The sequence below is a fragment of the Tympanuchus pallidicinctus genome, unplaced genomic scaffold, assembly GCF_026119805.1.
Source record: "Tympanuchus pallidicinctus isolate F22 unplaced genomic scaffold, pur_lepc_1.0 scaffold3, whole genome shotgun sequence".
Lineage (NCBI taxonomy): Eukaryota > Metazoa > Chordata > Aves > Galliformes > Phasianidae > Tympanuchus > Tympanuchus pallidicinctus.
Genome location: NW_026294747.1, coordinates 5959405 through 5972110, shown reverse-complemented (window position 1 = coordinate 5972110; position 12706 = coordinate 5959405). Strand labels below are relative to the sequence as shown.

General features: G+C 44.7%; 1 protein-coding gene across 2 annotated transcripts in view; it reads right to left on the bottom strand.

The window, feature by feature from the left end:
* Positions 1-2096: 2096 nt before the first annotated feature.
* The window catches only part of BAHD1 (bromo adjacent homology domain containing 1), a 35150-nt gene continuing 24540 nt past the window's right edge, over positions 2097-12706 (bottom strand). For both annotated transcript variants that reach the window (XM_052695360.1, XM_052695358.1), the window contains exons 3-7: positions 10918-11279; positions 9178-9337; positions 8196-8272; positions 5975-6066; positions 2097-3867 (exon numbers count right to left, since the gene is read on the bottom strand). In XM_052695360.1, the coding sequence (XP_052551320.1) occupies positions 3678-3867; positions 5975-6066; positions 8196-8272; positions 9178-9337; positions 10918-11279 (881 nt within the window). In that variant the 3' untranslated portion in view covers positions 2097-3677. The remainder of the gene's footprint in view (positions 3868-5974; positions 6067-8195; positions 8273-9177; positions 9338-10917; positions 11280-12706) is intronic.

Genomic DNA, 12706 nt, shown 5'->3' with positions numbered 1-12706 from the left:
CAGGTCGTGCTTGACCAACCTCATCTCTTTCTACGACTGGGTGACTAGTCTGATAGATGAGGGAAGGGCTGTTGATGTAGTGTTCCTAGACTTCAGCAAAGCCTTTGACACGGTCCCTCATAGGCTTCTTCTGGGGAAACTGGCTGCCCATGGTCTGAACAGATATACACTTCTTTGGGAAAGGAACTGTCTACAGGGCCGTGCCCAGTGGGTCGTGGTGAATGGAGTGAAGTCCAGCTGGCGACCCGTTTCAAGTGGTGGACCCCAAGGGTTGGTAGTAGGACCCATCTTGTTTAATATCTTTATTGATGACCTAGATGAAGGGATTGAGTGCACCATCAGCAAGTTTGCAGATGATACCAAGCTGGGAGGTGGTGTGGATCTGCCTGAGGGTAGGTAAGCCCTTCAGAGGGATTTAGACAGGCTGAACCGCTGGGCTGAGGTAAATGGGATGAGGTTCAACAAGGCCAAGTGCCGGGTTCTGCACTCTGGCCACAACAACCCCATGCAGCGTTACAGGCTTGGGGATGAGTGGCTGGATGAGTGTGAAGAGGAGAACCTGGGGGTGCTGGGTGATGCTCGGCTGAACATGAGCCGACAGTGTGCCCAGGTGGCCAAGAGGGCCAACGGCATCCTGGCCTGCATTAGAAATGGTGTGGCCAGTAGGAGCAGGGAGGTGATCATCCCCCTGTACTCAGCACTGGTGAGGCTGCACCTTGAGTACTGTGTTCAGTTTTGGGCTCCTCACTACAGGAAAGATGTTGAGATCCTGGAGCGTGTCCAGAGAAGGGCAACAAAACTGGTGAGGGGTCTGGAGCACAAGTCTTGTGAGGAGCGGCTGAGGGAGCTGGGATTGTTCAGTCTGGAGAAGAGGAGGCTCAGGGGAGACCTCACTGCACTCTACAACTTCCTGAAGGGAGGTTGTGGTGAAGAGGGATTTGGCCTCTTCTCCCAGGCATCGAGCAGGACACGGGGCAATGGCCACAAGTTGTATCAGAGGAGGTTCAGATTAGACATAAGAAAAACTTTTTCTCTCAGAGAGTGGTCAGGCACTGGAATGGCCTGCCCAGGGAGGTGGTGGAGTCGCTGTCCCTGGCAGTGTTCAAGAGGTGTCTGGATGACGTGCTGTGTGATATGGTTTAGTACTAGTGGTGGCAATGGTGATGAGGAGACAGTTGACTGGATGATCTTATAGGTCGTTTCCAACCTTGTGATTCTATGATTCTATGATCTTTCTCCGACTGTGCAGAAATGCTCAGGGTTGCCTGGCCAGTGGGTCTTGATGAATCCTTCATCAGACGGCACTTGGGTTAGTGGAAGGCAGCTGCAGGCAACTCACCTGCTTCAGGCTAGGTGTCAGGAATCCCTACCAAGTCAAATGTGTGTATTTAAGACCATCAGTCACCTTTCCATGCTGTTACCACATGCCCATGGCCCCAGGACACAGCCACTCTGTTCCCCCATCACCCTGTATCATGACGGCAGGAATGGCTCTGTTTCTCCAGTGTCCTCCCTCTCAGCAGGGATCCCATCCTCCAACATCTCCATGCTCCTCCCTTCCCCATGCCATTTTCCTCCACCCAAAAGAACTCCTGACTCCCACTGGGCCCAACTAAATCATTCCAAGAGACCATCAGTGCCCAAGCTAATTGTTCAGGAGAAATCTGAGCAATTACTTTGACACTAACAGTATCTTGAGGTATAAATGAGATAAGATACTTAGCCCATGAATTCCTGCCCATGCACCTAGCATCAAGCCTCCTGAAGCTGGGCATTCTCCCTTGGGCAAGGACAACAGGGTTTTTCCAACATCTTCTCCAACACTCAGCAGAAATTGTTCCCCCAGCAGCAGAGAGATGCATTCCCTGCTGTCCCACTATGGTGGGTGCCAGTTCTCATCCTCTTTTTATGTCCTCTTCTTCTAGACACTTTCCCCTCTTTGGTATGTAGAGCAATTCTGGACATCTACAGCATTAACAAGCTATTTGCATGTAACAGATTTGATGCCATGGGGTTTTCTTTTCAGACCAGGCGTGCAGCTGTTGGAGCAAGCCAATGCTGTTCCCTCCCACATCCACTGACAAGACAATGTTAAAGCAGTTTCAATACTTCCACTGTTTTACATGAGTTCAGAAGCCCAGCAGAAAGCAGAAAAATGCAAATCCCTACAATTCCAAGTGGCTCCAGCCAGCAGGCACACGAGCTAATGCAGCACTGGTTCTCTTTCTTTACATTAGTGCAATCGAAATGTGGATTCCCGGCTTGGTGTGGCTGACTCAACGGACTCTGTTACATTGTCCTTTGGTTTGGTTTAGAATCAACTTCAACAGTTTGCATTGAGATAAGCTAAAGTCTACTTAGGATCTATACATGTAAGGCAAGAGGCAAAGAAATATCTATGAGGCTCAGGTTACATTTTTCAATGCAAACCCTTCCCCAATACTCAGTTCCTTTCAGGAGCCACAAAGCCACTTTGGTGAGCTTGCTCAGATGACAGGATGAGTTTGGAGATGGGGAGAAAGCTGCAGCGCAGCACTGAGACAGCTCTGCTGGTGGCTTCAATGAGAAACTCAGGGTCAGAACAGAGACATAAAAGGGGGTTAAATTATAAAAAAAAAAAAGCTAAAAGCAACACTTTAAGTGTTTGTCATCTAGCTTCTTCACAATGAGAAGATGGCATTAAAGGACATTACAGATGAATGAACTGGACGAAAGAGTAAACCCACTTCTATCCCTAAAGCTTTCTATGCTATATAAGCAAGCAGTGCTCAGGAGAGAAAACCTCGTTTTCACCAACGGAGCCCACTTGGTGCTCTCCCAGCTTTAGGGCAGTGCACATCTGCTGCAATCCTGTGGGTGTGGGTACAGCTCTCACAATGTCATGCCAGGACATAAAGCCATCAATCCCGCCAGGTCCTTCCCTGTCTCTGAGATGGAGCAGATTTCCAAGTCTGGCTGCCAAGCCTCAGTCCAAACAGTGAGTTGCAGAACAATTCTTAAGAAGGTGAGGGGAAGAGAAAGATGAGGAAGAAAAAAAGGGAATAGCTCTTCCTTGCAAAACCTACTCAAGTGTGACTCGAGGCTACTCTGCATTCAAGTAGCCTCAAAAGCAACTGCTGTATTTCGAAGCTCTCGCTCACCAGGAATCCTCTCTCTTTCTTTTTGGACAGAGGAGGCTCCTGCGGTCTGCCAAGGAACCGGTCTCAGTCCTCCCACTTCACACGAGGACATGAGAACCACAGGACTATTACAGCTTGACTCACATAACACACCACCACATCCCTCCTGTGTCTTCCCACCACTCCCACCAACAATGGCTCTGATTCAGCTTACTGGCTTTTATCCCCTACAAACCCTTCCCAATATATGCATCTCTAGATACATATATAGATATAGATTTACATATGCAAGTACCTATATCTATATACATATATTTATTTTAACGTCTATATTTTCATTTATGCTTTTAACGAAGTGCTGTGCTTTCAACCACTGCCTTCCTCCACAGGGATCTGCTCCCATGCACGCCTTTCAGTCCAAGGAAAGAGCACTGAGAGCTCTTGGTTGCGAGCAGCACAAGATAAATGGGTGGGAGCACACAGATGTCCCAGGCTGCCGTCCTGCCATCAGCTCCCCAGCGCTGCTCACCCTCACCACAGTCTCAATGCAGAGCCATGCTACTGTGGATTCTTCAAGATGCGCCCGTGTCTGAAATCGTAGACATGACGACAGAGAAAAACCAGCTCAGGGTCAGTGTCCTCAGGCACCTTGCGGTGCAGAGGTGTGGAGTATTCTTCCGAGGGAGGAACCATGACGGCTTTCCTGCCAGGGATCCCTTCGACTCGACGCTTTGCCAAGGCACAGAATCTGCAAAGTAATCGCATCGGAAGAGTTAGTATGGATTCACATCATCTTTCACCACACAACTTCTGATGTTTGTGTCAGCCTTTCTCATGAGAGTGGCTGCCCAAGGATAAAGGGCACAGGGCAAGGGAACATGTAGAATTACCCTCTGCTCAAAAGCAGGACGGCTTTTGATCCCACACTGAACCATACAAAGCAGTCCAATAGTCTTGCTTTCTATACTGGCAGACTCCATCCAGTAGGAAAGATGCTGCAGCAATCCACTTCACCTTTACTACTTTGGCCTTGTTTTTGTTAATTACCTCCCCCAAAGTCTGGCACATCAGGCCATCATTTAGACAGATGCAAGTGAACTGAGTACAACAGGTACCATGTTTTCTTCCAGCTACCTTCATGCAAGATTGGGACAAAGCATTTAAGCTGGAGAGTCGAATACAATTTTCTCATCCAAAGCTCACGATAAGGGCCACTCCTTCCTTGCTGTTAGAGCAAGATCTTGGAGTATGTATTGACTTAAGGTCCTGGTGACCAAACGCTGTGTGCCTATATACAGGAGTCAAAGTCAGGTTACAGACAAGCTCAGGTTACAGACAAGGTTACAGTCAAGCTAAAAAGAACATCAGTTTTGTAAACACTCATGCCAGTTTCACACCACACTGTATACATGCATTTCCCTCACAAACAGGTTTTCTCAACACCAACTATCCAGTTGAAAAAAAGCTGGTTGAAGCATGGCATATCAAGTAGCTCTAGGTCAGGGATAAACCTGTCCTCTACACCAGGCAAAGAGCAACAGGAAAAAAGCTTCATTCTATCAACTGTACTAGCACTTCTAAGATTAATAAACCGGTGGGAAAAAAAGATATCTGTATTCTGGGTACTTTGCTGTTCTCATGCAGGACACTTCAACAACCCTTCTGCAGGAGCTTGTGGTACAGACAGATTTCGTGGCCAGCTGATTTTGCATCCTACATTAGTAAACCCTTTGGCAAGACTGACCAAGGACAAAAACCATCTCTGAGAGCTGATGTAAGTCAGCTTCAACTACAACTCCTAAATAACAAAGCAGCCTCTAAAAATCTTTATTTCCTTGTAGGACTTCCAGTGTAAGCAAAGGATAAATTCAAGAGGCCTTCAGGATTCTCAAAGGTGACCTTATCCACAACAGCACAAAAAAAATTCCTGCCTATTGGCAGGAAATTGGCAGGAATTGTTAGAAAGGAAATGAGTTGTCTGAATCCAAAGTCTAGTTTGCTTTTTAGTTTTCAGAAAGAACAAGATCCATTTTAAAACGAGCTGGAAAAGTTTGTTTTTTGAAATTCAAATAGTGGAACCCTAGGTTAGAAGCAAAACAGCAAGCAGAGAGACTTAAATGCTCCCTCTGTAGTAAGACTCAAAAGTCAACCAGGTATGCCCAGCAAAACTGAAGACATTTCAAGCACTATTTTATGTTACCAACTTGTGTGCCTATTCAACCCTCATTTTCTGAGAGATTCATACATCCAAGGCTGGCAGTCTTAAATTTGAACACTCTGATATTCGTATTGACCAAGTTTAAATTTAATCAGCCAAAGCTTATCTGTAAGTGCTTTAGTCAATAATCTGACTGATCCTTTTGTCAAAAAAATCACTCAAATTTGCAAGCACATATACAAGGATCCAGTAGCAATACTGGTATATCAGAAGACATTCAAGCTAGCCATAGCATCTGTGTATCACTGGGGATGAATGTACAAGGTGACTTCCAGACTTGCTCAGTTTTAATTTACCACTGAGTTAAGCCCCAGCACTGTAGGTTTTCCTGTACTGTCCTCCATTGATGCCCACATGTGAAGATACCAAAATCATCCATTCACAAGCATTTGTAAACCCTTTAAAGCATCTATCATATACAAAACAATGAGATATGTAACAAGTCTAGCATGGAGGAAGCACTCCCAGGTTACAGTACTGAACCTGTACACAGAGTGAGCGTATCCAACTATACCTAGACTGAAGTCTGTAGGGTAGGGACTATTCTGCTGGATAATGGCTGGAAAAGGAAAGAATGACAAGTGCTGGAGATAGATGCAGGTCTCGGGAACAGCAGCAAGTTAAGAGCACCACCTACCTGCAGTACTCTGCAAAGGTCAGCACGTAGCACTTCTCCTCTATGCAGGCAACACTGTTTTCATCCTGATGTCGGGATGCAAAGATCTCATTCTGCAAAAGAAAGAAGGAGGTCACTTCGCTGGCCAGGAGCCCCAGGGAGGTAAAGGCAGCTCTACACCATTACCTCAAAGGGGAGGCAACAAAAGCATGCTCAAAGCAGATATTCTTTAGAGCCAATATTTCCAATAATACTGACACTTTGCAGGTGTCCTGTAACCCACTTATAGGGAGTACCAGAATTTTTTCCAGCAACCCATCATTTAACACCCCTGACACTCTCTGTGAGCCCAAGTATTCACACCCTCCTCTCTTACAGAGAGCACAGGAAACTAAAGAAAACAACTCCTACATACGCTGCTTTTGCTCCAACTTATCCTAAACTTGACTTTGTACAGGGTTCATGTGGGCGGAGCTATCACACTACATCCAGAAAACCCAGTGAGTGATGCTTCTGCAAGCAGGAGGTTGGAGCACCCCCTACCCACACATTCCTCTGAGCTCCCAGGGAAGTTCTTCATTCATTTTCCCTTTCCTGGGCTGGAAACACTGCCCAGTCATTTGTAAAGCTAAGGGTAGAAACAGAGGTTGAATGGCACTTTGTCATCTTAACTACTGGCCTGTCACGCAGTATTAGGGCCCTCCTAATTTATTTTTATATCAAAGATAAAACAACCTGTTCTTTTCTCTCTATTTTTTTCATCCCAATTCAATTTGAAAGACTGTTTTAGGGAAGGGAGTAGTAATAGCCATTTTTCTCCCAGGGCACTTTAGGAAACTTAGCTCTGGTTAGATATGGGGCAACGCAGATGGAACAATTTTAAAGAATCTCAGATGTAATTAGATCAGCAAAGATGATCTGAGGCAATAAGGATGCTCTGCACAAGTTTGGAAGTGTTACCTGCAGGCTGTACTCCTGCTGACAGCCCAGAGGAAACAGTTAAGCTCTAAACAGGGCCACTGTTTGGGAACAAGCTTAATCAGAGAAACTGAAAATGCCACATCCTACTTCTGCACATTGAGGTTCTGCTCTGCTCCTTACTTCAAAATTATCTGAGCCATCTTTGGCAAGCCTATCGCAGCTACTCAGCCTACAAGGCAATCTCTCATTTGAAGTCTTGTGTAATTAAGCAAGTGTGCAAAAAAAGTGGTTCAGTTCCTCCTGAGCTGAATACTAGTGCTCTCTCTGCATTAAAATGCAACTAGTCATGCTTTTAATTATGGACCAGAAAAATACAAGATATCACATTTTGATTTAGGAATTAATCTGCGCTCTTTAAATCAGACTGGTACAATTCCCTGGCTGCTCCCCAGACCTGTACTCCCATGCTTTTTTCCTTTTAAGTGGAAGGAAAAAAAAAAAAAAAAAAAAAAAAGCATCAAGGATTTTGGGGAGTTGAAAACAGCAGTAAATGTTCATTTTCTAGCTTGGAAACAGCTGTTCTGCCACCCAAAGCAAGTCCAAGCAAAGCTGAGTAAGGTGTGAAGTCAGAGTGACTCACACATTTTTCTTTTTAAAAGTGAATTCCTTTAAACTGGCACAACATCCTCAAATCAGTCTTAAGTTCTCATCATAAATCTACACAGGGGGCAGATGATGCATCTGCAATTCTGTACAGATTTCTAGAACCGAAGCAGTAGATTTGGGGGTTTTTACTGTAAAAAGACAGCACGTGACAGAGCTATTCCAACATACTGCATAATAAAAACTGTGGAATTTCACTGGGAGTTTTTGCATCAAGCTCTGTGTTTCTGCATGGATTAGAATGCTCTTTTTGGAAAAGCATCTGATCTTGATTCAGTGTAAACTCAATTCTCTTTACTCTTAAGGTGGCAGATTAAAAGCTTTCACTTGATGCTCAGGATTTTCTCAAACTGAAGGTAGAAGCATTAAGACCTAACACAGTTGGGCATATGAAAAATGCAGAACTCCTGTTATGCAGTTATGCATGGCAGTAGACTGGGGGAAGCCCATGTGCTGGACACCACTGCTTCACAACTCTGGCAACAGCTGCACAGCAGCCAAGAGACAGCTCAATTTCACTCAAATGAGAAGCTAAGCCTCCTGAGTTTGAGGCCAACCAAGAATGCAGGAAGATCTCAGGCTACTCCCCCATTTCTTGCAAAAATGTGGGATGTACCAGGAGACCCCTTGCCTCAAGTTCCACATTTGGATGTCTCACCTGATGCATACTGGGATTGCGGCCTCCCTGAGTGTGCTCTGGTCTGTAATACCACAGGAGGCTCATCATCAGCTCCCCTGCAAGAAGATTTATTCCAAGATGTCAAGAATTGGTTTTGCCGCAGTGTTTTCCCACCAACATCCTGCTTCCTCCTCCTGCTTCATCCCTTTCATTTCCACAGCTCTCACATAGAGACAGCTGTGTTGTGATAAGTATTTCACAATGAATTAGGTATCCTTTTCTTACAGCAAGGAGCTGTATTAAGTCAGTCACACTGCTATTCCACTGCACCTTCACCCCATTCTACTTCTGTTACATCATCACAGAGGTGAGTTATGCACAAAAATCAAATGTTTCCCTTAAAGTCTCCACTACAGCTTGTGGTCTGAAAAAACACTTATCCAAAGCTTGGTGCTTGTGGTATTAATTCCCACATTAACACCACTGCCACTTTCTACAAAAAACAACTTTTCTTCCTTTTAAGCTTGAACTGTACCTTGAAATATTTGGCACAGCATTCTTGACTTAACCATCAGTAATCAGATACAGGACCTTAACATCAAAACCAAACAGTCAAATGACTCTTTTCAGGGCCCACCAAGAACTTCTGCAGATGTGCCCATGCCTCATAACAACCCTCAGCCCAAAAGTTGGCTAGAGCATCTGAATAAACAACAGCTCCTGAGATGCCTACTTCTGTGGAATTACAAAGGAAATCATTGCTAAGATAGCAGTTGGCAGATATTATGTGCTTTCACGACCAGAAAGATTTTAATTACCAGTTCCAGACCAGTGATTAAAGAGATCCTAGAACAACTAGAACTAAAGCCATGGAACTAACCTCTTCCCCTTTGCCACCCAATCTAGCAGCAGCAGAGTGCATCAAAAAGCTTGCAGCTCTCCAAGATACATCACCTCCCTGGTTCCATCTTGCTCTCATCTGCCTAACCCAGAGGCTAAATGGACCCTTTCGCCACAGTACCTGTTTTGGGGTCTTCCCACAGTGCCGATATCTTCGCAACATATGGCATAGATTTCTTCCTGGGTCCTGATTTCAAGAGGACAGTATCTCGTACCCGGATAATCTCTCCATCTCTCTCCACAGCCTGATAGCTCTTGCGAACGGCTGGTTCAGGTTCATTCTACAGCATTGGCACACAAAAGAAAGAGCAACCCAAGCATACAAGCAAAAAGTTAGTTTACTGTTTGCTAGCCCAATCCAAGACTCCTTTGGTCCTGCTGTGAATTAAAAACTTGCCTAAACCTGCTCAGAGCCAAGTCTTTCCAATTCAAGAGAGCTCCAAGATAAATCACACGGTGTACGGCCACTCACAGCATCCCTATTTCCACTTTGTTGGCTTATAAAAGCAAATTTTGGGTCAGAATGATTACTTCAACTATGGGTAGGGCATTTATATGTAATGAAAGTTCATCATGGAATAGCATCCAAATGTATGTAAGCTATCTGTGGTTATCATTCACAAAGCGAAAGACAAAACAACTATTCTTCCTGCCTAGTCTGGCAGAAAGGAACAGGTCATCAACTAGACAGTAGGTCTCACAACAGGTCTCACAAAAGTACACACCTGTGAAACTAAAACCCTTTCAAATTAAATCAAGCTCCTTCAGTTCTGTAGGTAAAAAGCACAGTGACAAGTCTGAACAGTGGATGAAAGAGACCCATCTCCAGGTTCCATGGACTTTACCCTCGCACACCCCTTGGTGCCAGAGTACATCTCTGAGAGCTAAAGCTACAAACCCTCCCCTGGATAATGCTCTCAACATCTTGAGGCTGTGCCACTGCATCAAGTGTGTACCGTTGGGCCACAACTTCCATTGCTGTGACATTTAGTTAGCACGGTCACTTCATTGTCCCACCTTCCCAGACAACAAATGGGTTCTGATCTTCATGCCCACAGATCTTACATTATAAAATGAAGGATATTAACTTTTCTTTCAATTTAGTTACTAGAAGCAAGCAGACTTTACTGCATTACTACAGTAATTACACTTTCTGTCAGCAGGTCTCCCATTTTACAGCAGCTACTCTCTGCACCTCAGTGCAACAAATGAGTAAGCACAGTTGAGAAGACTTCAAAGGAGTGACTGTCCATGCCAATGTGTGAGTTACCAATTAGAGGCTACTGAATGCTAGAAAAAAAATCCATCTGGGAGTCAGGAAACTGTTTCAGTCCTCTGTGTGTTTTGGGAGATCTCTGCTGGACTATGGACACTATCTGTGAGAAGAACAAGTTTACAAGAGCTACCTTTGGACAGCTGCTTACAGCAAAGCTAAAACCTTCCTCTCCTCAAAACAGGTTTGACATCGCCCAGAAGGAAGAAGTTGGAGGATGATTTCCCTGTAAGATGGACTCACAGGTGCAGCAGGTAAATGCCAAATTATTCATCATGACAGCATTTCAACTGATGGTAGCAGAGGAGTGGCAGGTTTTCCATCCTCTGCAAACTGTCCATCATGCTGTGCAATGTAATATGAGAAAAACAAAGCCAACAGGTCAGCCACAAAGCCCAGCCCTGCTGATCCACAGCTTGTCTTCTAGAGCACTGGACATCTAACAACCACCACTACCCTGAAACAGAAGCCAAAACCCTCCCCTCTCTGTCATCTTCTACCTCTGAAGATACACATATAGATATGGGTACACCAAAAAAAACCACAACAAAACAAAAAATCAAAAACAACAGCACTCCAGACACCTACCACAACATAGACAGCCTTTTCGCAGGCTGTGCCAACAGGTATCCAGCCATTGGTGGCCCTTCGCCTGCTGATGCGCTGTTGCTTTGGATGGGAATGGCCTCCCACTGTTTTGCTGTCAGAGGCATGCAGACAGCCTGGCGTATTTCGGAGACCGGATTTGGAGCCACTGGGAGGCTTTGAGCTCTGGGGACATTCACGGGCCATGGTCTGAGGGTCAGAGTTGGGGGTCTGCAGATGAGGAACAGGTTCTGCAGCTGGCGGCACGCTGGGTACAGGACATCCTGAGAGCGGGTGGGCAGGTGACGCAGGGTGCCCTGCCACCGGAATTGTGAGGTTCAGCTGGTCCAGAGACTTGCAGCCTTCTAAGAGAAGGGAAGAAAAAGAGATTATCTTGTTTGAAATTTAAGACTACTACACAGTCAAAACTGTCCCAGAGTACCGCCATTTTCCCTTGAAATTCTCTTTATGGCTGTAACGCAATTAAGGCCCTTCACATTGTAATTTCATTTTGCACTGTCAAGGGATTCCAAAAGCATGTATCCTTATTTCTAAACTTCCAACGTGTTGCTGCTGATGACACTGCACTACAACAAACCCAGCCGAAATTCCCCACAGTCATGCCAGCCAGTAATACACAAAAGGCTGGCCAGAGTCCAAAGCAACTCCAGACTGTCAATATATATAAAAGAAATAAAAGGCTTATCAAAATGATAGGAAGGATTAAACCACACTAGCAGAAGAAGCAAGCTTCTTTCCAAAAGCTGAACTCAAGTAATCAGAGGAAAATTGAGAAGATTCTTCAAATTAACTCCTGAAACATGAAAAAATAATAGATCAAAACTATATAAAATCACGCAAGTTGCTGCTTCAACAAAACTATGTCCCCAAAACACATTAGTAACCACAACAGGTAAGCAATCTGGCTGATGCTGCCTCTCAACAGCATCTAGAACATCTCATGCTACTCCAGAAGGCACAAGACAAGCCCTCAAACCAAGTCGTGGCTAAGAAAAGAGCAAGTTAGACCAGAATTACCCGGTGTCAGCAGAAAGAGAATTCCCAAATGATCTAAAATGCAACCGTAAATCTGAATACATGCTTTCTTACGGTGACCCGAGGGCAGCTTTCATCAACCTCCTAGAGATGCCTGTAGACAGGAACACAACATCTCTGTGGGAGAATGCAGCTGCACAACACAGAGCTATATAGAAAAAGGTAACAAAGATCATCTACCTGGCCTCAGCAGGCACAGGATCGAAGGAGCAGTGAATCACGTTGTGCCTGTTTCACTCACAAAAGCCCTTTTAGGTTGGAAGTTGAACACCTTGAGTGTACTAAGACAGAAAAGCAAACCACTTTGTGCATAACACTGGATCCCGCATATCAGGGTGGGATCTCAGATGGGAGCCTATTGCTTACAATCAGAGTAATCCTTTAATTCCTTAAAATAACCCATTTGAGGGAAGGATGAGAATTCAGAGGCACTCACATATGTAAAAGCCAATATCTAAGTATAAACCCCTGTTAACATGTGGACAAACCTCCTTCAGTCTGAAAAACAAAGTCTAAATTATTCAGATATTAAAGCTTTTAAATCCAAGTTGCTCATGTGAAGGAAATCAAAAATCATACATGTATTTGATATACGTATACATACACATATATATAAATAAAGTCAGCTTTAACTCAAAATGCACTGCATCCAAACACCTGCTAGGAAAGGAAACTATTCTGCCACTTACTCCTCCACAAAGAGAAAAGACTGTATACACCTGAACTATTGCTGCCT